This window comes from Schistocerca gregaria, chromosome 11, assembly GCF_023897955.1.
Source record: "Schistocerca gregaria isolate iqSchGreg1 chromosome 11, iqSchGreg1.2, whole genome shotgun sequence".
NCBI classification, from domain to species: domain Eukaryota; kingdom Metazoa; phylum Arthropoda; class Insecta; order Orthoptera; family Acrididae; genus Schistocerca; species Schistocerca gregaria.
The window spans coordinates 85,560,736-85,585,627 of NC_064930.1; the positions used below are offsets into that span (position 1 = coordinate 85,560,736).

At 37.8% G+C, this 24,892-nt stretch overlaps 2 protein-coding genes and 1 long non-coding RNA gene across 18 annotated transcripts in view; 2 read left to right on the top strand and 1 right to left on the bottom strand.

The window, feature by feature from the left end:
- LOC126295455 (zinc finger protein 708-like) overlaps nt 1-24,892 on the top strand; it is an 885,643-nt gene that overhangs the window by 397,772 nt on the left and 462,979 nt on the right. For 8 of the 11 annotated variants that reach the window (XM_049987976.1, XM_049987983.1, XM_049987986.1 and 5 more), the window contains one exon: nt 5,301-5,342. The exons of the other annotated variants lie outside the window; for them this stretch is intronic. In XM_049987976.1, the coding sequence (XP_049843933.1) occupies nt 5,301-5,342 (42 nt within the window). The remainder of the gene's footprint in view (nt 1-5,300; nt 5,343-24,892) is intronic. 11 annotated transcript variants of the gene reach the window in all.
- The window catches only part of LOC126295459 (uncharacterized), a 1,097,875-nt gene that overhangs the window by 360,191 nt on the left and 712,792 nt on the right, over nt 1-24,892 (bottom strand). The gene's annotated exons all lie outside the window — the stretch shown is intronic.
- Nucleotides 1-24,892, top strand: part of LOC126295452 (zinc finger protein ZFP2-like) — a 909,451-nt gene that overhangs the window by 41,732 nt on the left and 842,827 nt on the right. The gene's annotated exons all lie outside the window — the stretch shown is intronic.

Here is a 24,892-nt window from a genome sequence, read left to right on the forward strand (position 1 = left end):
TGTATGTGTAACTGTTAAGATGTATGACGAGAGAGAAATAAGATAATTGAAATATTACTCAACGCCCAGGTCATACTAGTTCAATATCTTTATTCAGTTAGTTTTGTAATTTGTCCTTACATTTTTTCTAAAGTGATTCTTACATAAATCCTGAACAATTTTGTAAAGAAAATATATTTTGAATGTAAGATCTGCAAGCACTTAAGGGAAAAGATTCAATGGTTGAGGGAATCAAAATCAAAGAGGATATCCTTGTTGGCTTATGAATTTGATAGCTCTTCAGAACAAGCAGTTTGATGGAATGCACCATTGTGATGAGAAGGTTGTTTAGAAAGTTTCAAAATGTTCACTTCAATATCTTAACAACTGAGAGAATACAAAATTATAGACAAGAATTTTCCCCAGGATATTGCAGTCATGGAGAAAAGATATAGTGGGAGGTGAGCTGTTACATTGGCAGACTACTACTTGACTGTTGACATGGATGCTCAAGAAGCAACTTATAAGCTGTAAGGCAAATGGAAATGCAAAGCCAATTTATAATTTCATTAAAAATCTTCAAAAGTCAGTTAAGAATTTTGACAATAACAAAGAAAGTATTTGTTTTACTGAATATGTATTCTAGCCGTACTTACCATTATTTTCTCATCCACAACAGATTTATGATTTTCTGATAATTACTATAACAAATTTTAAAGAGCATGGGTAATTATTCTTTTCTTGTTGGTTTTATTTAGTAATATGTGAGTTGGTCTTTTTTGAATTTTATCAGTGCAAATGTCTCATATTACTCAAATAGTTAATCTCAAGGATTCACAATTATGAAAAAAATTCCTGTATTAAACTTTCAAAGCTACATTGTGATCTAAATAAGTATGTATATTAATGGTATAAAACTGGTTATGTATTTCTAAAGCTCTTGCTTAGTATTTATTTTAATGTCTATTTTTCATCATATTATATCTAAATAAGTGTAGCAATCCTAAATATAAATATTTTCAAATATTTGATAACACTTCATTGCATAGCTTATCAGATGTGAATGTAGTTACTATATTTTTATTATTTTTCTTTGAAGTAGTGTTTATTTAATCTCAAACATCATAATAGTTGCTCAGAACCCTCTGAGTTCTGCTAAATTGTGGACACCTCTGAAAACTCCATGAGTACTGATCTTACTTTCTGTAGCATGTCCTTACAATTACCTAAATCCCTCAAATTCTTTTATGCATGTTGCCAATAGCATGCTTTGACCTTGGCGTAGTACTGACTACAAATAACAAAGTAGTTTTTAGTGTAGTCCCCCTGATGAGAAAATCATGTTACTAGATAATACCAGAAACTGCTGCTGCTCCAATAGTCAGATCAAAATGAATCATTGTTCACCAGCTGTACCATGTTGTCAACCAGTCTGGGCTGTGTGAAACAAAAAGAAAATTTCCTAAGTTGATGTATCGAGTGTTATCAGGTCATAGAACCCAGTTATTTTCAGATAAGCCTGATTACTTTGTAGATTTTGTAGACAACGCAACAAACCTAAAACTATCATCCAGCTGCATTCCAAGATCACCTATGATTTGAGAACTGTTGGAAGATTTAGGATGAAGGAAAAAATCCAATCAACAGTAGTACTGTCCCATTAGTTATATGGAACACACATTCACTCAGGATGCAAGTGTAGAAAGTGAGACATGATATCCAAAAGAGCTCCCTGTTTCTGTTTGCATAAAGTATATTTCAAATTGTCAAATTCATCTGTATTGTAAGTTCATATTGCCTTTGAAACAAGTGCCAATGTTAGAAGTTGTTGTTTCGGTAATTGATCCATGCATCTCCTTACCTTTCTCCTCGCTGCCATCTTTCAAGCAACTACTGCAACTGTGAATGTGTATCATATGATAACAGTGCTGTTTTCATAAGTGAACCTCTACAATGTCATACTCCAACTTCATCATGAAGCTCCCACTTCCAAGGTATCTGAATAAGCAAGTAGTGATAAAAAACTGGTAACAATATATAAGCTGGTTTATCTGCAATGCTTTCTCACGATTAGTTGAGATAAACATGGCGAATGCCTGAGGTCAAACTGTATTGTGCCTGGAAAAGTGATTTATTTAATGCAGAGGATTAGCTTTAAAAAAAGACTTACTAAAAATACTTTGCCATGTCACGAAAAACATGAAATCTGTATGCTATATACAAAAAATGAAAATTTCAAGAACAAACAAACGGAATTTTGGAATGAAATGAATAAACTCAACAAGACAAATAATGGTCAGTACCATAGTGACCATAGCAGTGAGGCAAATGAAATTGAATTGAATTCATTGTCCATTAAGTTCAGTGCATTCTTATTAACACTTGCTGATAACACAGGGATAGGAAACAGACCATCAAAAGTAGAAGCATTAGACTTACTTGACAGACATTGTATGCTTCTCTAGCTGACATGTTTTGCGTTACCACACATGAAAGATATAACAAAAATCGGTATCTCACATAAAATAATAACTCTTCTGATTATGGCTGTATTACAACCAAAGTACTAAAATTTTGAATTGACTTTGTAGCACTCCCCTCACCCCCAGATACTCTGCACACCATATTACTTACGAAATACTGGCATGTTCTGAAGTATCAGTCATTGGCAGAAGTGCAGTAAAGCAAGTGACCTCTAGTTGCAAGCCCCTCTATCTGCATAAAAATTTGTGAGATTGTAGTAAAATATAGACCAACATTTGTCATGATCTTCTAACAAGAGCTCTGTTTGACTTCCATAGAGGCTTGTGTACAAAGAAAGTCATATATGAACTTACGACTCAGCACTGGAAGAATTAGACAAAAAATTACCCTACATGAATTTTTTTTTTTTTTTTTTTGAAGTTGGCAAAGCCTTTGAATTTTGTTGTTGTTGTCATTCTGAAGACTGATTTGGTGCAGATCAGCATGTCCTCAAGAAATGTAACAGCTATAGTTTATCTTTGCTTTCATTCATTCTGTGTCGTGTTGACTAATTTTACAATGCCAAATAAATCAACCATGTGTATTGTAGCGCCTGCAACAACTGAAATAGATGCTGCCCCCTTGTCAGCAACCATATGTTACTCTTCATCGCCTTTTCAAAAAAACATCATTTTCAAATCTCGTACCTAGTGGTACTGTGCAGTGATAAGTGTAACATATGTTAAGGAAATAACAACTAGGATGGAAACTTCAGAATTTTTGGATCTCTGTGTAGAGAAGAGTTCAAACTAAACAAAGAAACAAAACATTTTGGAACACACAGAATGACTTGGTTCATTCATATTTGCACTTCAAATCATTTCAGTTCTTGGGGAGAAACAAATCAGTAAATTCATGTGTCTTGCATATCATAATTCAATAATGTCTTGTGGAAAAATCTTCTGGGGTAACTCAGCTTTAAGAAAGAGTTTTCATTTGCACAAGAATATTATGTGGTGTTAACCCATGTTGTTCACAGAATATCTACTCCTTTGTGAAATTTCTTGTGAATAATCCACTACAGTCCAAAAGGAACACTGATGTAAGTACCTACAGTTTCAGAAGAAAAAATGACATTATTTCACAATAAGGGTAAAGTTATCCTTAACACACAGAAGAGTGCACAATGCTGCCACCAGAATCTTTGACCATCTATCCAGTGACAAAAACTGTCTGTCGACAGCTAATTTCAATAAAAACTGAAAAATTTTCTTGACAATTTCTTTAATTTCATGGAAGAATTTATATTTATCCGAGTGTAAAGAATGGTGGCTAGGACTTACTAATATACATACATGTACACAATTTGTTTAAAGACCATTGTAAATGATCAGTATGTATCCATATTCACTTGTGAATGTGGAATAACTCATGGCACATTATTATCAATCTTAATGGTACAAAGGATCCATGGAACATTGAACAGACTGACTAGCCTCCACAGGTAACCTTCCCATGTGGTTGCATGTACGGTGCTGCTACCTGTATTGTTGAGCCATGGAAGCCACCCCACTGCGTCACTGTGAGGATATAAATTATCTAGATCTTTAAATTATACCAGGGAAACAAAAATGGAATGATGGTAAAGGCATTCCCTCCAGATTTATGAAGTGATGTTATCAAAACAGGCAGCAGAGTTTCATATTAATAAATAATACTTCAGAAATGGCATCACGTAGAATTTGATGTCCTAAGGTTTTAGTGTTTGGTCCACTTCTGGTATGATAGCAGTAAACAGATGAAGGGCCCAAACAGGTAACACATTGCCAGGACGATAATAGGATGCCTTGATAACTGGTTCCCAACAGACAGGTTAACCTAAAGTAAGACGACACACACTGTGCAGTTGCAAAAAAAGTGAGGATAACTTAAAAAGTTCCAGAAGTAAATATCAGTGGGCACTCATTACATAAAATCTTGGAAGAGCCTCTTCAAGGATCGAGAGTATGAAGTACTTAGTTGCTAATAAATGAACTCCATAATGGAATATGTGGTTAACAATTAATTAGAGCGAATTGTGGTATCACTACAACACTACTTGAAGAAAGAGCAGTATCGATATAAACTATCTATACCTGTGCAAATTTCAGAATAGAGTTTAATATATGGAGTCTGTAATAGGATTTCAGTGGGCCTTAGGCAGAAAATTTAACATCCTCAGCTATTACAAAACCTTTTTAGGCAGTCCTTTAATCTATACAAATATTTGGACTGAGGGATGCAATGTCTTCGTGGTTTTGGCTTTGCCGGTATGTAGGTACCGAACAATGTTACAGAAATGTTCAGTTGGAGCAATAAATAAAAACACAGTTTAGTAGTGTAAGAGGAGAGCCAGTGTATTTTATTTCAAAGTAGTCACTATCCCATGTTCATAATTGTTAGTGCGAAAGGATCGGCACTAGTCACAATTATTTATCATTAGTATACTTTACAGAAGATGTCTGCAGTGGCTTCTTTGGGGCTATTAATCTACATTTTGAGGTGTTCTTCATCCCTGAAAGTTTTTATTTCTTTCAGCTAATGTAAAAATGAATGAATGCATGAATGATATTAATTACAATGTGAAACTTCTACAATGAGGAAAGTATGTAATCTTGGAAGCCATGTTTTAACTTGGCATGTGACATTACCTCATTATTCTCTGCCTGTGATAGGACACATTCTGCTGATACTAAATGTAAGAATTTTCTCTTGTACAAAATAAGTGCATGTAATGCCTTTACAGTGATAGTAATCAAGCTAATCAACTTCATGTCTTCAAAAGTGGTTTTATTTTTCTCTGTTTCTTTTGGTTACAGTTACACATTCCTGAATTTGATCCTCAGGCAATTAAAGAGGAGGTGAGTTAGTATCATACATTAATGTCTAATACTCCTTTCTTTTCCTCATAACTCTCTCTCTCTCTCTCTCTCTCTCTCTCTCTCTCTCTCTCTCTCTCTCTCTCTCTCTCTCTCTCTCTGTGTGTGTGTGTGTGTGTGTGTGTGTGTGTGTGTGTGTGTGTGTGTGTGTGTGAGAGAGAGAGAGAGAGAGAGAGAGAGAGAGAGAGAGAGAGAGAGAGAGAGAGAGAGAGAGAGAGAGAGAGAGATAAAATGTAAGATAAAAGGGACCCACCCTAGATACAGGGTTGAACCACAGCAAGAAAGTAAGTTTCACAAGGAGTTGGAATTCAACTGGCTGTTTGTTGTGGCAATTTGCCAATAATGAACAGTTGAGATGTGACACTGAACACTCTGGTACGAGGCAACCAGCTCCAGAGTGTGAAGTATCAACCAACAAGTAATTTTAGACATACAATAGTGGTAATTGTTTGTATGGGAATGCTATTCTGCAGAGTGAAGTAACCATGAGTTTAGTGACAGCTTACACATCTATTTCTTCAGAGTTATATTTGAGATCCATTAATCCTTAGTTTTTAGAACAATTGAATCCTTTTTCAGCACACACGTTTAAGGAAGGAAGATTAGAATTTGACATCCCGTCAACAAAAATGCCGTTAGAGGCAGATCACAAGCTTAGATTGTTTAAGGAATGCGAAGGAAATCATGTGTGTCCTTTCGAATGAACCATCCCAACGTTAGCCCGTATCAATTCAGGAAAATCACGAAAGATCTTATCCAAGATGATCAGATGCATATTTGAACCATAGTCTTCATGAAAGTGAATTCTGTGTTATAATAACTGTACTGCCTTGATCAGTACTACACATTTTCTTCCCTGACAGTAGCCTTCTACTGTCAATCTGATAATGCCTGAAGGACTTTGAGAAGAAAGAACATCGGAACTGCTGTACTCAACTAAGTATATTGGTGTGGGGTGAGGATGATAAATATTGGACCATAAATCCAAAGGTTTAAGGTAGTAGCATCAGTGGCTCTGGCAAAGTGTGAGGAATGATGAGTTCCAGCTTTGTTTTGAGTCCTCACTAAACACTAGTCCCCAGATAACTGGTTGGGTAAGATAGTTAAAATGTCAAAGGATGGCAAGGGCCACTTCCAGTAGGACTTGTACAGGACTGGTGTTCAAAGTAACTTTGTAGTTAACATGGGGCTGCAAATTATAGTATGACCTTAGATGTTTCACATCTGCTAGGGAACTACCAGTTGTGAGATAGTGCCATGATCCATTGATTGTTCACATAATTTCCATTAAAATAATACACAATATATGTCTGTTGTTGAGATTAAAACATTGTTAAAAACTGTAGGGCTCACTTAATACACAGTACTGAGAGTGGGTGGAAGTAGAATATTGATAGTAGCAAGATGTTTAGAACAGGTTCTATTGTTTACTAAAATGACAGGGTAAATGTGGTGAAATATATTTGTAGCAGTAGGTAACAATCTTAAATCAATGGTATGCAAATAAGTATGAGTGTGATTAACATTCAGAACTAGGATAAAAGTTGTAACTGAATTCTTCTGTCAGCCATCAGTTGGCCACAAAAATAACTTATGGCTTCTAACAAAACCCCTGTTGACTAGAACAAAAAGGGCCTATCTGGTAAAAATTCACTAATAACTGGTCAAATCTTGCCAAAATATAAACCAGATGCAAAGATTGACAACTAGCTCTTCTTAACATAAATTACGCGAAGTTGTGCAATTTATGGAAAGTAAAACTGTGGTATGCTTTGACTACAGGCTCAGTCATACAACACAAATATCTTGGAAATAGGAAATGGAGCAACTGCATAGGCTTAATTGTAGGTAAAACAATTTTGGTTTTACAATACATGATAAGCTAGTGACAAACTGCAGTTGGTAGAAAAAACAAATATGCATGCAAATCACTTGGAAAAACCTCTACTTATTGGCCTCCTGGCGGCTGATTTGCGGGCAGTCTTACGCCGCAAAGTTCTCTCGTTTTGGGATGCTGAATGGTGCGGTCTGACCACCCCTAACAAACTCCGTACCGTCAAGGACACAACGACTGTGTGGCGGTCATCCATGCGAACCAACCGCAGGGACTCAATCGTCCTTTCTCGGCTTCGCATTGGCCTCACCCGACTCACGCACAGTTATTTACTGTGTCGTGAGGATCCCCTCTTTGTCGTTGCGGGGCGTCCTTGACGGTGGTCCATATTCTGTCGGAGTGCGTCCTTTTAACCGTGCTCAAGCAGACTTTTGCAATGCCTGACACGCTCTCTGCTCTTTTATCAGATGACTCTGCCATGGTGGACTTGGTTTTGTGTTTTATTCGGGCAAGGGGTTTTTATCCTTTAATCTGAGTGTTTGTTTTTTAGTGTTGATTCTGGCTTTTAGCCTCTGATTTTAAACTGAGTTTTTAAAGTTTTCTTGGTGGTTGGCTTTTCCTCTTTTTCTCTACGGTCGTCCAACCACCGTCACACTGTGGATTTTAATTTTTGTCTGGTCTCTGTCAGAGTATTTCATGTCCTGTTTAGTCTGCTGTCTTTCCTGTTGTTCGTTTTTTTATTCTCTTCGGGTGGTTTTAGTTTTTATGGAACAAGGGGCCGATGATCATAGTAGTCTGGTCCCTCTAATCCCGCAAACCAACCAAACCTCAACTTCTTGATATCAAGTGAGGTGATGCATTGGTTAATGCACTGGATGTAGGTTGTCAGTGATTTTCCTAAAATGCTTAAGTCAAATGTCGATATTATGAGAAGGAAAGTTGCTACTCACCATATAGCGGAGATGGTGAGTCGCAGATAGGGACAACAAAGACTTTCACACACAAAGCTTTCGTGACACACACACATACACACACACACACACACACACACACACACACACACACACACACACACACAAATGCAGTTTCATGCAGGTGGCGTGTGTGTGTGCGCGCGTGCGCTCGTGTGTGTGTGTGTGTGTGTGTGTGTGTGTGTGTTTGTGTGTGTGTGCGTGCACCCACATAATTGGGTCTGTTGTTGACTGAAAGCTGTTGGTGTTGAAGTCTTCTTGTCATGCCCATCTGAGACGCAGCACCTACGTTGTATGGTGAGTAGCAACTTTCCTTCTCATAATATTGTTACATTCCATCCTGGATTTCCTAAGTCAAATGACAGCATGATTGCTTTGAAGCAGAATGGCCAATTTCCATCCTTGTTCTTAATTAATTTGAGATGGTATTCCATCTCTAATAACATTGTTATCCAAAGGAAATCAAGCTCCGATCTGCCTTCCTGAATTGCTTCCTTCTTTTCTTTCTTCATACTTGAATACTCCTTGAGTGTGTTGGACCCACATCCGGTCAGGCTACATAGAGACACTGATCATGTACAAAGAAGGTTAGTGACAATTGTCAAAGGCTTGTACAAGTGACAAAAAGTGTAACATAAATTTTGGTAGATCTTAACTAGTAGATACACAAAGAAAAAATGCCATACAACTTGTGACCATCTAGAAAGAAAAAATTCACCCATTAATTGAAAAGCTGGAGAGTACTCGGGATGGCTAGCTGCTGTGGCTGAGCTGTTATAGGCATTTCAGTCTGTAACCGCGCTGCTACTGCGGTTGAAGCTTTGAATCCTGCCTCGGGCATGGCTGTGTGTGATGTCCTTAGGTTGGCTAGGTTTAAGACAGGCTGTTCCAACCAAGCTCCAGGGAGCCTGAGCGCTCTGGAGCACTCACCGCGGCAGCTTGGAGCCCGCGTGGACGGGGAAAGTGAACTCACTGCCCCCTGGCCGCATGCAGCTGCAACTGAGGCAATAATCTGTGTTCAATGACAGCTATGACTAGCCGCGGGAGCCCTGTACCCCTATTGGAGGATACCTTTCTATTCATTGAGAGGGATGGTCGTCCACAGTGTCTTGTATGTCATAAAGTATTTTATTCTGCGAAGAGGTACAATATACAATGACATTATACACGTCTTCGTGCAGCGCGCTACAATCAGGTAGAAGGTGTTGTACGCAGAGATCTGGTAGCCAGGCTTAAGAACAACATACCAGGAGACATAACTTTAAAAACGGTTTTGTGAATTGGAGGGTATCAAAACATGCAACGTAGTTCGTGTTCTGTAATGCATTCATAATTTTCAGGTGAATGAAAGCGGAGAAAACACAAGAGCAGAGAGAACACTACTGAATTTGCAATTCAAGCAAGCTACAGGGTTGCTCACATCATTGTGATGAATGGCAAGCCGTTTTCACTGGGACCACTCGTAAAATCGTGCATGGTAGCAGTTGCAGGATGTTTGTTTCCAAGAGAGGTGCAGGCAATTGAAAGGGTTTGCCTGTTGAAGCAAACATTGTCTCATCAAATCCTGGACATGGAAGCAGATTTAGAGACACAGCTCAGGAAAAAGGCGGAGAGCTATGCTGCATTTTCGCTAGCACTCGACAAAAGCACCAACATATCGGACTGTGCTCAGCATGCAGTCTTTGTGCATGGTGTTGGCATGGAGCTGCAAGTAACTGAAGAACACTTGGATGCGGTACCACTTGATTACAACGCAACAGGACGTGTCATTTTTGAAGCTGTTTGTGAATCAGTTGACAAAATGAATTTGCCATAAAATAAGATCCATTCTGTAGTGACAGACGGTGCACCACACGTGATTGGGCGTCACCAAGGTTTTGCTTCTCATTTGAAAAATAAAGTCAGGGATGAATTCAAGGAAGACATTTTGACTCTTCATTGTTTTATTCACCAAGAGGCACTGTGTGTTGGAACAGTAGAGCTAGGTGGTGTAATGAAAGATGTCATGAAGTGTGTGAATTTTGTGTGGCGTCACAGTACGAATCATTGCCAATTCAAAGGATTCCTGAAAGACATGGGAGCAGAGTATGGGAATATACATTACCACAGTACAGTTCGTTGGCTGAATTGGGGAAAAGTTCTTGATGTTTTCTTTGCCATTGGCGAGGAAATATACCTTTTTCTCAAAATGAAAGGGAAAGAAATGCATTGTCTGAAAGATCTAAAATGGATATGAGATGTGGTATTCCTAGCTGACATAACTATGCATCTGAATAATTTAAATCTGTCATTGCAAGGCAAAGGGCACGTAATTGTTGACATGCACAACCAGATCAAAGCATTCATGGAAAAGTTATGTTTATTTGAGAGGCAGATGAGTAATAGACATTTAACGTTCTTCAGTCATTTTGCTTCTTTAAAACTACCTGAAGGTACTACTTTTGGCAATTACCAAGCAAAGTTAAAACAGCTCATCATGTCATTTGAAACACGATTCCGAGACCTCACTGGTTTGGAAATGGAACTTAGGGTGTTCAGCACTCCTTTTTCAGTTTTCCCCGATGACTTGTTATCATCACTTCAAACGGAGATTATCGATTTGCAAAATTCAACTTTGTTGAAAGAGAGGTACTACAACTTGTTGGATTTGTTATGATGGTATTGTTCATTACAGCAAAAAACATTTCCCAAGCTTCACAACAATGCCGCTCAGATCATGTTCATGTTTGGGTCTATGTATTGTTGTTTGCAGCTTTTCTCAGCAATGAAAAGAGTGAAAAGTAAGGAATGATCGTTTCTTCAGGATGCAACAGTGAAGGCCATCCTCCGCAGTAACACTGCGAACCCTTTGACGCCTGATATTTCTGATCTTTTAATGAAAAGAAAATGTCAAGCTACAGAGGCCCAATAAATTTAGTATGCAATTTCTTGTAAAATAGTTGTTTCTTATTTATTTCCTGTACATCGTATTTCCTGGTGTAGCATGTCACCATGTCTTTGCAGCTAAGAGTATGAGGTTGTTGATCTTGTAAGACGCAGCTGGCACATGAAAATGCTTGCTTTGCCTGGAGGAACAAGGAGTGCTCTTGGCAGTGACTGAGAAAATGACAGTTGAACATCATAGGAAGAAATTATCTTATAAATAGCTGGTTGTTCATCCATGAACAGCACTCCTTTTTGTCCAGGTGACCATCATTAACCATTGTTCATTCTAGCAATTCCGAGGAAGCAGAATCCTACCAGATGATGTGGGATTTACAACCGAGATCATGATGCAAAGGGGAAGAAAAATGAGAGGGACTCGAGATAGATGTGTGAAGATAGTGATGTACCTCTATGTATTGTACGATGCTTCAGAGCCTTTCACACAGCCACAAACATATGAAGATGATTGTTATTCAAAAGTGTATTATTGTAATTTTTGTTGTTTAGCAAAAACACTACAGAAAGTTTCGAAAGAGATTTGGCCAAAATACTCTGTCCTAAGACAGAGTTAGCTTTTAAAATAGCAAGTATAGTGGGGGTTTTAATATAGCGACTTTTTAACAGTTTCCAATTGCCCTTTAAGTCAATAATTTGCCAAACTACTGTTTGAAATAATCTATAATCATAATAGAGTAGAACATAAGCAGTTAAAAAAAACTGCAAATTTTTGTGTCCATTTCTACAGAAAAATTGTTTAGTTAAGGTGTTAAGAAGTCTTCCTGTATAGAAACTGAATATTCCTGAGCTCCATAAACAACTGTCGTGCAGAGATTGTACAGACAAAATTAATCAAACGCCAGCTTGCACAGAGGTGTGTAAGCAGACATTTTTTCTAAATTCCATCTGTGAATGGAACAGGAAGAAAGTGTAATATATGATGTAGTAAAAAGTATTTTCTCTCATAAATGTGACAGTGATTTGCCTGGTGTAAGTGCAGGTATACCTGTAGTTATCAGCAGGCCGTGAATTTTCTTCTTCTTCTATTTCTTCTTCTATTTCTTCTTCTTCTTCTATTTCTTCTTCTTCTTCTGGGCTGTTAAGTCCAATTGTTCAGTGCCTCTATGGTCAGTGGTTAGTTTCTGTTTGTCCGTCCATGTGTATTTATCACCTAGTTTCATTCAGTATTGTGACATGATCTTTCAATTTAGTTCTGTACTCTTCTGTCTGTTCAGTTGTGTTTTTAAGTACTCATCGTTGTGTGATTGTTGTTCTCATCATACCAGGCACTCAAAGCTATCTACATTTCTTAAAAACCTGATTTCTACAGCTTATATGCTTTGTTCATTTTCAGCTATTGTTGTTAAAGTCTCGCACCATAAAATATTTATTATTAAATATCAAATATTCTAAATACATCCAATTAAATCTGTCATATAGTTATTCATGATTTTTAAAGGTTTAATGTGATCAAACTGCTAAGATTGCAAAAGTGCTAATGAAAAGGAAAGCTGCTTTTACATTTTGAGTAGTTAGGTCTAAATTTTAACATGGAGATTGAACATAAGCTCAGCATATATTGTGGGTACAATCAAAATTTGTTAAAACTCCTTTTATGAGATATGTATAGTGTGTTTCTCACATGAATGATTTCAATAATCTAGCTTCCAGTAAAGTGGCAATTAAAAGTGGAATATTTTCCCATATAAATCTGAAAGTTAGAACAAGACTGAAAATCCATGACGATATATGGAAATGGCAACAAAGAAAAAACTGCTTGTATTCCATTTTATCAAGTGATCCAAAGAGAACATTGATAGTTATAAATACATTTTTATTCAACCACCATCATTTGAGTCCATACACTGTGAACCACTGTGAAGTGCATGGCAGAGAGTACCAAATATTCAGACTAATTTTAATCCTTTCATGTAAGGAACATACGAAAAATGGTTGCATCAATTCATCTGTGCTCACTGTAGTCTAATCTTGTCCTGGCAAAGTCAATGGAAGAGATAAGTAGGGGTTGTGGTATATTTGTAGATGTGTAATTTAAAGTTGATTCTTAAAACTGTGCAAATAGGCTTTGCTTCTGTCTTTAAGCATCTGACAGTCTGGTTCTTCCAGCATCTCTGTAAGACTCCCATGAAGTCAAACTTACATGTAACTATGTGTGTTGTGCTTTTTTGCATATGTGGCACTGAGGACCACAAGGGCCTAAAGCACAACATCATAGTGACCCATATGTGTGTGGACATCAAAGAAAATAGTGAGATTGCTTTTTGTGAATGTTCACAAAAATGTCAGAATTGAAGGTGGTATGCTGTAGGCCCTTACAGTTTTCTCTGTCCCATATGTGTGAGATCCCTTGTTCGTCCTATTGGGTATAGGTCCCACTCATTTCAGCAGTATAGGATCCACATCTCAGATGATAGCTCGTGCAAAATGGATAGGGAAGATCGCAGCATTGATGACCCAACAGGGCACAGTAAAACATAACAGGCTTTCATCGCTGCAATTGTGCAACGTAACTTCTTACTGTCCCCAATGTTGAGCGAGATGTGTAACTCTTCTTCACTGAATTTTCTCTATGTATAATATCTGGGTGTTTCAATATATGTGAGGCACTGTGTGTGTTGTAAATCACTAAATGACGAAGCCAAAAGAGTGTACTTGCTTTAAAAAATTACTCATTGCCTCACACTCTCTCAAAGACTGACACAATACTGACTTCGAAATCTGGATAAATACTGGTTTTCTTATGACTACTACCACTGGTCCTCAAATATGTTTTAACAATACGAAGTTAGATCATACATTGTTACAATCAGGCATTTTAAAGTTTACAGTTAAGTTTTAATTCAGTTTCTGAAATTGGTTATAAAATTTGGTTGTACTATGCTACACTATTTATGAAACAGTTGTTGTTGTTGTTGTTGTTGTTGTTGTTGTTGTTGTTGTGGTCTTCAGTCTAGAGACTGGTTTGAAGCAGCTCTCCATGCTACTCTATCCTGTGCAAGGTTCATCATCTCCCAATACCTACTGCAACCTACATACTTCTGAATCTCATTCATATCTTGAAATTTATGTTCTTCAGAAATGCTTTCCTTTCCACTGCCAGGCTACATTTTATATCCTCTCTAATTCGACCCTCATCAGTTACTTTGCTCCTCAAATAGCAAAACTCATTTACTACTTTAAGTGTCTCATTTCCTAATTTAATTCCCTCAGCATCACCCCACTTAATTCAACTACATTCCATTATCCTCAGTTTGCTTTTGTTGATGTTCATCTCGTATCCTCCTTCCAAGACATTGTCTATTCCATTCAACTGCTCTTCCAGGTCCTTTGCAGTCTGTGACAGAATCGGTGAACCTCAGAGTTTTTATTTCTTCTCCATGGATTTTATTTCCTACTCTGAATCTTTATTTCATTTCTTTTACTGCTTGCTCAGTATACAGATTGAATAACACCAGGAACAGGTTACAACCCTGTCTCATTCCATTTCCAACCACTGCTTCCCTTTCATGCCCCTTAACACTTATAACTGCCGTCTGGTTTCTGTACAAATAGTAAATAGCCTTTCGCTCTCTGTATTTTACCCCTGCCCACTTCAGAATTTGGAAGAGAGTATTCCAATTAACATTGTTAAAAACTTTCTCTAAGTCCGCAAATGCTAGAAACATAGGGTTGCATTCCTTAATCTGTCTTCTAAGATAAGTTGTAGGGTCAGTATTCACTCACATGTTCCAACATTTCTATGAAATCCAAGCTGATCTTCCCTGAGGTTGGCTTCTACCAGTTTTTTTATTCGTCTATAAAGAATGAGTGTTAGTATTTTGCAGTCATGACTTATTTAACTGATAGTTTGGTAATTTTCACGTCTCCCGACTCCTGCATTCTTTGGGATTTGAATTATTATATTCTTCTTGTAGTTTGAAGGTATTTCGCCTGTCTCATAAATCTTGCTCACCAGATGATAGAGGCTATCAGTAGTTGTAATGGGATGCTGTCTACTCTCAGGGCCTTGCTTTGACTTAGGTCTTTCAGTGTTCTGTCAAACTCTTCAGCAGTATCATATCTCCAATTTCATCTTCAGCATCTTCCATTTCCATAATATTGTTCTCAAGTACATCACCTTTGTATAGACCCTCTATATACTCCTTTCATCTTTCTGCTTTTCCTTCTTTGCTTAGAACTGGGTTTCCATGTGAGCTCTTGATATTTATACAAGTGGTTCTCTTTTCTCCCAAGGTCTCATCAATTTTCCTGTAGGCAGTATCTATCTTACCCCTAGTGAGATACGCCTATACATCCTTACATTTATCCTCTAGCCATCCTTGCTTAGCCATTTTGCACTTCCTGTCGATATCATTTTTGAGACATTTGTATTCCTTTTTGCCTGTTTCATTTACTGCATTTTTATATTTTCTCCTTTCATCAATTAAATTCAATACATCTTCTGTTACCCAAGGATTTCTACTTCCCCTTGTCTTTTTACCTACTTGATCCTGTGCTGCCTTCACTGTTTCATCTCTCAAAGCTATCCATTCTTCTTCTACTGTATTTCTTTCTCCATTATTGCCAATCGTTCACTAATGCTCTCCCTAAAACTTTCTACAACCTCTGGTTTAGTCAGTTTTTCCAGGTCCCATCTCCTTAAATTCCCACCTTTTTGCAGTTTATTCAGTTCTAATCTACAGTTCATAACCTATAGATTGTGGTCAGAGTCCACATCTGCCCCTGGAAGTGTCTTACAATTTAAAATCTGGTTCCTAAATCTCTGCCTTACAATTATCTAATATGTCTGAAACCTTCCAACATCTCCAGGCCTCTATCATGATTCTTGAACCAAGTGTTAGCTATGAATAAGTTGTGCTCTGTGCAAAATTCTACCAGGGGGCTTCCTCTTTCGTTCCTTACCCCCATTCCATATTCAACTACCACACTTCTTTCTCCTTTTCCTACTGTTGAATTCCAGTCATCCATGACTTAAATTTTCATGTATGTTTACTATCTGAATCATTTCTTTCATCTCATCATACTTTTCACCAATTTCTTCGTCACCTGAGGAGCTAGTTGGCATATAAACTTGTACTGCTGGTGTAGGCATGGGCTTCATGTCTATCTTGGCTGCAATAATGTGTTGATTATGCTGTTTGTTGTAGCTTACCCGCACTCCTATTTTTTTAAATTCATTATTAAACCTGCTTCTGCATTACCGCAATTTGATTTTGTATTTATAAGACTCCCACTATATCTAACTTTAACCTATCCATTTCCCTTTTTAAATTTTCTAACCTACATGGCTGATCAAGGGATCTGACATTCCACGCTCCGATCTGTAGAATACCAGTTTTCTTTCTCCTGATAACGACATCCCCATGAGGAGTCCCCGCCGGGAGATCTGAATTGGAGTGTTTTACCTCTGGAATATTTTACTCAAGAGCATTCCATCATCATTTAACCATCCAGTAAAACTGCATGCCCTTGGGAAAATTACAGCTGTAGTTTCCCCTTGCTTTCAGCTGTTCGCAGTACCCGCGCCACAAGGCTGTTTTGGTTAGTGTTACAAGGCCAGATCAGTCAATCATCCACACTATTGCCCCCTGCAACTACCGAAAAGTCTGCTGCCCCTCTTCAGGAACTACACATTTGCCTGGCCTCTCAACAGATACCCCTCCATTGTGGTTGCACCTAAGGTATGGCTATCTGTATCGCCGAGGCACACAAGCCTCCCCACCAGTGGCAAAGTCCATGGTTCATGAGGGGGTGGGGGGAGTAGATGAAACAGTTAACATGCCAAAATATATCGTCATGACCAAATTGCATCAACTATGCATAAACAATAATACTTGAATATATAATTTTGAAAATAGAGATATTTTTTTGTTACTGACATGAATCCTACATTGACAAAATTGGTGGAATGCTAAGTACTATTAGTTTTCTACACATGAATTTTGTAAATAATGACTGTATTTTCTTTGCATTGGTTTTCACATATTTCCCTTTGTGACCAGATATCAAGTTAAATTAACTATATTTCATCTTATTTTTAGGCTGAGAATGTCGTCAGAGGATTCGATGTAATCAATACGGAAAACAAATAATGTTACAACATATGCTCATTCATCTATATAACTCTGTGTAAACTTGGTGATATGGTATCATATTCATCAAAATGGTTGGTATTGCATTTACCATTAAATGTCATCCAGTTTTGCTGTCAGAATGGGTCCAACTGATTCGTGTGATGAGCTAGTTGCTCTTGACAGACATACAAAAAAAATAACTACCAACCTTCATGGTGCATCATGACATCCGACAGTCATCCTTTTGGTGGTGAATCAGAAACCTGGTGATGCTGTCCACCATTGGAGTGGTTTTAAACAGTCAGTCAGTGTTCAATTTGTCACAGATTTATATCCAATTCTGTGGCTGGAGGAGTTGTTAGCAAAGTTGTAAGGGGACCAGTGTTTTTCACACATTGACTTGCACAACCCACACCTGCCTTTGCCGTTGAATGCAGCTTCTCTGACTTTCTGATACTCAACATCCCATTTGGGTTTTACCACTGTAGTTACTGGCCTTTAGCGGTCTTGTCTGTGTCAAGAATTTGTCAATAATTTTTGGAGCGGTTGAGTCATGACATTTCCTGATGGTAAACAACCTCAATTACATTGGCTTATGGGCTCTGAACAAGAAGCACTTAACAAAACCTAGGCAGTTTTCCAATGCCTTCTGAAGAGTGGCCTTTGTTGCAAGCTAGAAAAGTGCAATTTTTTTCTCCCCGAAAGTTTCATTTTTTGGGATGTGTGCTAAGCAAAGATGCCCGCCTCCCTACAGATGGACATATCAAAGCCACCACCAACTTGCCAGCACCAAAGAACCAGAAGGAACTAGACTATATTTTGGGCAACATTTTGTATTATACTAAGTTCATTCCCCAGGCTGTGCACATCTCTCATCCTCTTAACTGGCTTCTCCAGAAGGATGCTAAATTTCTCTGGGCTGCAGATTGTGTGCAGGCTCTTCAGTTCCTCAGGCGATGTTTGTACTCTGCTAGTTGTTTGGCTTCTTTTACATGGCCAATGAGGTGTCCCAGTATGACACTGTTTTTGTCCTCATGCATTGTTTGTGCTCTGCTGCTTGCTTGGCTTCTTTTACTTGGCTAATGATGTGTCCCAGTGTGACATTGGTATGGAATGAGCTTTGTGGTCACTAACCAAATTTTGTGACAGGTGAAGCAGTGTCAGCCATTTGGCGAGAGTGTGTAGTGTCTCACCATGAAATGGAGATATGGAGACATTACACTGATCAGTGCTGATATTGCTCATTTTTACCTGTGCTGTTGGTAAAGAAGCCATGGCTCTTAGTGGAGACATATTTAATGCTGTAGTAATGTACATGAAACCTTGTTATCTTATTGCAGATGGTAGGTAGAAAACCACATCACAATTTTTTTTTAAATTTGAACTAATGAAACGGCAAGGGCAGCATGCAGATAGCACCTTTTTTAGTGTACACTGAACGGTACCAGTTTCTGGGTAGGTGCAGTCCTCAGAACAACATAAACTGTCAATTATTTAATTTGTCACTAATTCTGTTGAGATAATTATATAATAATTCAACTTAATTGTAGTAAAAAGTAAAGTTGCAAGGTAATATTCTGGGTCTTAATTAAATCAAGTAAAACCACTCTCTCTCTTTCTCTCTCTACAAAACTACAGTCTGGCTGTTGTTATCCATTCAATTTAGAAAGACTGTGGTACATCTCATTCCAAGAACTGACTACATACAGCAGTTATTCTCCTCTTTGAAAATTAAACTGTTTATTGATTAATTGCAACATATGAAGCACCAAGATTTTCTATAGAGCATTTGACTTACTCATTGAAAATTAGTAACCTAGTGCTAGCTGCTCCATGATTACCTACTCCCCCTCCCCCTCCCCAAAAAAAAAATAGAATAAAAAATAAGAAACATCTTGTGGTGGAATATTTTGACGCTAATTACAAGTAATATTTTGTATTCTAACAAAATACCAGTCTAACTAACGTACATTCTAATATACAAATATTATTAACTGCGAGCTAAGCATAAATTGGCATTTCTCTGGCTATTGTAAGGAGATGTCTTGCTGTCTTTATAAGAAATTATTTAAAGGAAATGACATACTAACAACCTCTGGTCAATTCAAATAGAAACATACCTGCTTCTCAGTGCTCTAAATGGGACTCGGGGACAGACTGGATGTGATTGACACTACCATTACAATTAAAACAAAGTAAAGCATACATAAATCTTTTGTCAGCAGAAATTTTCAGTCCGAGTCATCCTGGTGTGTTGTGAGTACCCCTCAGTATTCTGTATACAGTTTAAATTTGAAGTTTTAGCTTGTGTGATCTACAATTGCTGCTGATGTGCACAGAAATTTTAACATTTAACACTGAAAATCTATTAACAGACCTCAGGGGTATACTTACCATGTAAGAATATAAAATGTGTCAAATTGTTGATGCTGCCCAAACATTACCATGCGCTTGTTACTTGTATCAACTCCATCAGGATCAAATATTTATGTGTTAATGGAGTTATCAAATTGTGCACTTAAAAACTGTATGATCAAAACTGCTACAGCAGTTAATCACACCATTCTTCCATTGGTGATGAGTAACACTCAGCTGCTGTTAGGGCATAGTGCATTTAGAATACTGTGGCATTCCACTACAGCCAAAGGGTATGAGAATGATCTGTTGAATTAAGTAATTGCTTCATTTTTGCTAAGATGATCAGCTGAAGAACATTGCAAGATACACACTACAGCTGTGTTCCTGTAAGATCTTTTAAAATTTCTTTTGAAGTTCATCTTGCGTATTTTACCAGAATGCTGTTTTCCACTTAGAATGTTTCTTTTTCTCTTAGTCTGATTTCTGTACATGTAAATGTGCCTTATTTTATACTATGTTCCACAACTGTCCCAACCAACCTTAGTGAGCCATTTTTTTTCTTGGAGTATTCTCTTTTCTCCAGAGACTGCTTTACATTTGTAAGTGTACATTTTTTTGTGCATGGTCAAACACATTACATTTCAAGAATCAAATCTTTGTAACGCCAGAATTGAGGGTACTAATTACAGTTCATATGCTTTCATCAACTCGGCTTACTATATGTCTTTCCTGTGTTACTGTAATATCAAGTCAGTGTTCCCCTTTTACATGAAATATGAGTGCTGTCATGTACTAATGTATTTTAAGCAACTGGGCTATTGATTTTGTCCCCAGAATGAGATTTTCACTCTGCAGCGGAGTGTGCGCTGATATGAAACTTCCTGGCAGATTAAAACTGTGTGCCCGACCGAGACTCGAAATCGGGACCTTTGCCTCTCGCGGGCAAGTGCTCTACCAACTGAGCTACCGAAGCATGACTCAAGTCCGGTACTCACAGCTTTACTTCTGCCAGTATCCGTCTCCTACCTTCCAAACTTTACAGAAGCTCTTCTGCGAACCTTTCAGAACTAGCACTCCTGAAAGAAAGGATACTGCGGAGACATGGCATAGCCACAGCCTGGGGGATGTTTCCAGAATGAGATTTTCACTCTGCAGTGGAGTGTGTGCTGATATGAATCTTCCTGACAGATTAAAACTGTGTGCCCGACAGAGACTCGAACTTCGGACCTTTCCCTTTTGCGGTCAAGTTCTCTACCAACTGAGCTACCGAAGCACGACTCACGTCCGGTACTGACAGCTTTACTTCTGCCAGTATCCGTCTCCTACCTTCCAAACTTTACAGCTTTAAGCTGTGAGTACCGGACGTGAGTCGTGCTTCGGTAGCTCAGTTGGTAGAGCACTTGCCCGCGAAAGGCAAAGGTCCTGAGTTCGAGTCTCAGTCGGGCACACAGTTTTAATCTGCCAGGAAGTTTCATATCAGCGCACACTCCGCTGCAGAGTGAAAATCTCATTCTGGAAACATCCCCCAGGCTGTGGCTAAGCCATGTCTCCGCAGTATCCTTTCTTTCAGGAGTGCTAGTTCTGCAAGGTTCGCAGAAGAGCTTCTGTAAAGTTTGGAAGGTAGGAGACGGATACTGGCAGAAGTAAAGCTGTGAGTACCGGACGTGAGTCGTGCTTCGGTAGCTCAGTTGGTATTGATTTTGTGTCCAAAACTAGACATGCACTGTGCTGGCTTCAGCCCATCTATCCCATGTATTGCTGCCGGCCCGTACGGGCTGTGGGCCTAGCCAGAGCAAAGAACCTGACAGGTCAGTTCACCAGCCTATTGACTTACCACCTTACTGCGCTGTGTGCTCATCGTACGGTGCTGCCGAGCCCTCTGCCTGTGTTGTGGGGTACCTTGCATCTCTTTGAAGTGTCTTAAGATATATGAGGAGAGAATGACTCACATTTAGTGCTGTGTAATTTGTGCTATGAGTCAAATCATTACTACAATAACTGTGATTATCAGGGACTCCTCCTAACAAGAATACAGTGCCTTTAACGTATTGATTTGTGCTGTTTGAAAATTGAGACTCATAATTAAAAGAATGTATACACAGCAAATATATTCTGCAATTGCTGCTAGTGGCACAAACATTCTTATATATAGCTACTGCAACAGACTGAATTACAAGGAAATATGCTGTTCCCCATGTTTTCACATTTCTTCAGTCTAGGTAGGCGTTGTAGTCAAAGCTCTTGTTTTCATGATTTTTGCTCATAAAGTGAATACATAAAATGCTATAATCTAAGATGTCAGCTGATGAAATGGATCACTAGTGAAAATCTGATACTGGTATTCAGTACTGTAATGAGAACTGGAAATGTAGCATCCTATTTTGATGTTCAGCTATTCGTATTATTTCTCCTAATGAAAAGTTACGGTTTAGTGCAGATCTTTAGACAAATAAAACCACAACATTTTGAACTAAAGATGTATTGAAATTGAATTGCAGAAAGTAATATGCTGATAAACCAATTTCTGAATAGCAGTTTACTGCACTATAAAATAAATATCACTATTTGTTGAGTGGATCCACCTGGCTTTTAGAATCATTCTTCTGTCCCTAGAAACTAAGAAACAGAATAAAAAAGTAGGCACCACAGACTTTTGTGCGTAAACAAGAACTGCAACATATAAACAAAATAATCTTCAACATTACCATTTCTGCAAAATAAACAATAGCAAATAGAAGCTATGCAGAATCAGCAAGTTACTAACATTTTGTGGACTGATTAGTGATCTTTTCTCATTGATAATCAGCCCTACTCTCCTAAAATTTGTTTCCTTAAATGCATTTTCTGCAGGTATTATTAGGATAGATTGAGCTAATCTGAGGAGTCTTGGAAACTTTTTTTCATGTACACTCCTTTAGGCTAGCAGCTCTGCTGGATCTTCATTTTCAGAGTAACTTGCTAAGAAATGTGCAATTTCATCTTTTATATTGCTTGTCCTCTTGCAAGAATCATCTGCATGTATGTTATCTACCCCATTGCCACCTCAACTTTTCTTTGGTTCCATAGGGCAAAGACCACCTTCCTCAGCTGAAACTGAAAAACAAACAAACACACACACACACACACACACACACACACACACACAATTGTGTTACACTGACAACACAACTGTGACTTACCATCCGTTAATGCACCATATGTGCTGCACACTGTACTATACACTTCCTGTCTTTCTTCAGGCTTCAGATTATTCAGATTTCGAATGTTAGGACAAAATATGCTGTGTAAAGATATTTGTTACAAATCTTTATTTTCTCTTTAGAAGAGATTCTGTCCTTTGCTTATGTGCTGTGATTTCTGTCTCCTTTGGTGGCAATAAATGCTTGTTAACAAGGAAGTAGAAGGAATCCAGACCAGTAACTCTAGTTCCAAGGATGTTGTTGATGTAGTTTCTGGAACAGACAAGTGGGAAATCGTATTGTAGTATGTTACCAAAACTAAAGGGAATGTTGGATGCTTGTCTGTTTGAAGCTTATGAGTGATGCACTAAGGCTTCAAGAGGAAATGAATCAGCGCCGTAGTAAGCCTCTGTTCGAGCCTTGTAATTGGTTCTTTTGATTCCATACTGCTAATGTGACCATGAACTCCTCCATGACATTGTTATAACAACAGTATTCAAACTGATATCCATTTTGGACTTTACTGTTCCGGTGACAAGTTTTCTTAAGCTAGTATTTTTAAGTAATTCGCGATATTCCTTGAAGTTATTAGTGTGAATGTTTGTGACACAAATTGTTTGATAAATTCCTCTTCAGCTAACACGTATCTTAGCTTTGTTGCAATGCAGTGTGGTATACAGAAAAGGCGCTTAAACGGCAGAAGTGCTGACTTGATATTAGCTGTGTGGTCTGTTACAAATATTCCGCCTCCTAAATAAGTGCCAGAAATGCCATTACTCTGTAATTCAGATAAAAATTTTCTTTGAATATTAACACCAGATTTAGCATCTTCAAAAAGAAACTCCAACATGCATGAAGTATGATTTAATCTGGATTTCAGGAGTCATATAGTGACCAGTAATGGTAACATATTAGATTTTAGTGTATTTGTCAGACCATTAATCCATTTCAGAGGCAAATGCATTGGTTGCCAAGCTACTTTTGGTTTCCTGCTTTGATTTTTTTTAGTTTCCCCAGAAATATTGTTATATTGTTGACAGATGAAGGACATTAACATTTATGCAGAGAGATTTTGAATACTTATACACATATACCTGAAAAGTCCTGACATAAGTTCTTGAGCCCTTCACCTTTGACAGTATTATAGGAACATAGGTCCTGGGCATAGAGTCACACGCAGCTAATAATGTTATTAGATTTTGTTCTTGAAGATGGCAATGAAGTGTTTCTGTGTCTCAAGAGTTTCTCAGTTTAAATGCATTTGCACTTTTGTGAGCCTAATTCTCACTTAATAAACAGGTTAGGAAATGAACAACAGACCTTACTGATTCAGTGATTTGGTATGATTCCTGACACAGTGTCAGTGGTGTCAAGTATGGTGAACAGTAACATGTTAAGAGATCATTCGTAATATATCTGGAATGTCTTCATGCTCAAACTCTATTAATCTGAGCTGTCTGATTGATTTGCGTGTCACTTGACAAAACAATACATCCATGGTGTGGAACAATGTAGTAGTGGAGATGAGCCCAACAGATTATAGATTTTGGCTATGTCCCTTTTACAGAATAGGGACTAAATTGTCTTCCTGGTGATTTTTTACATGTGATTAGCATGCAACTTACCCGTATAGTTAGTTGCAAAACACTTTCTAATTTTATTTTTATTTTTAGAGGAAATGTTTATATTGCAACCACATCGCTATTGTTAACAAGTAATCAGTAGATTATAATGTAAATAATAAAATTTTAGTCAAATACTACATAAACAGAAATTTGGTAGTTTTGTGCCCACATAGTACATGCACTTTGAAGGAAAAGTGGTCATTCAACAAGAGAAAATATTAGCATTGGAGAGTTCTGTAAAAACAAGTGGGACAGTCCCACTTTTCTCTATTACAATGTTCCTAGACTGCATTATAGTGTCATGTAACTGAAAGCCAGAAAGTTCATTTTGGTGTTTAGGATTTGATTTTCTTCTACTTGAAATAAGTGTTTTGAAGAATGTATGTTGTATCTTCTCAAAATAGGCAAATCAAGAAACGCCTTTCAACTCCGTGCTCTGTTAGAACAATAAATCTATTGTGCACCATTAAAGCATTTTTATTTGAATTTCAGGTGTAATCTTACATATAACATTCACACTAACAGCCCATAATTAATCAAACTAAGAA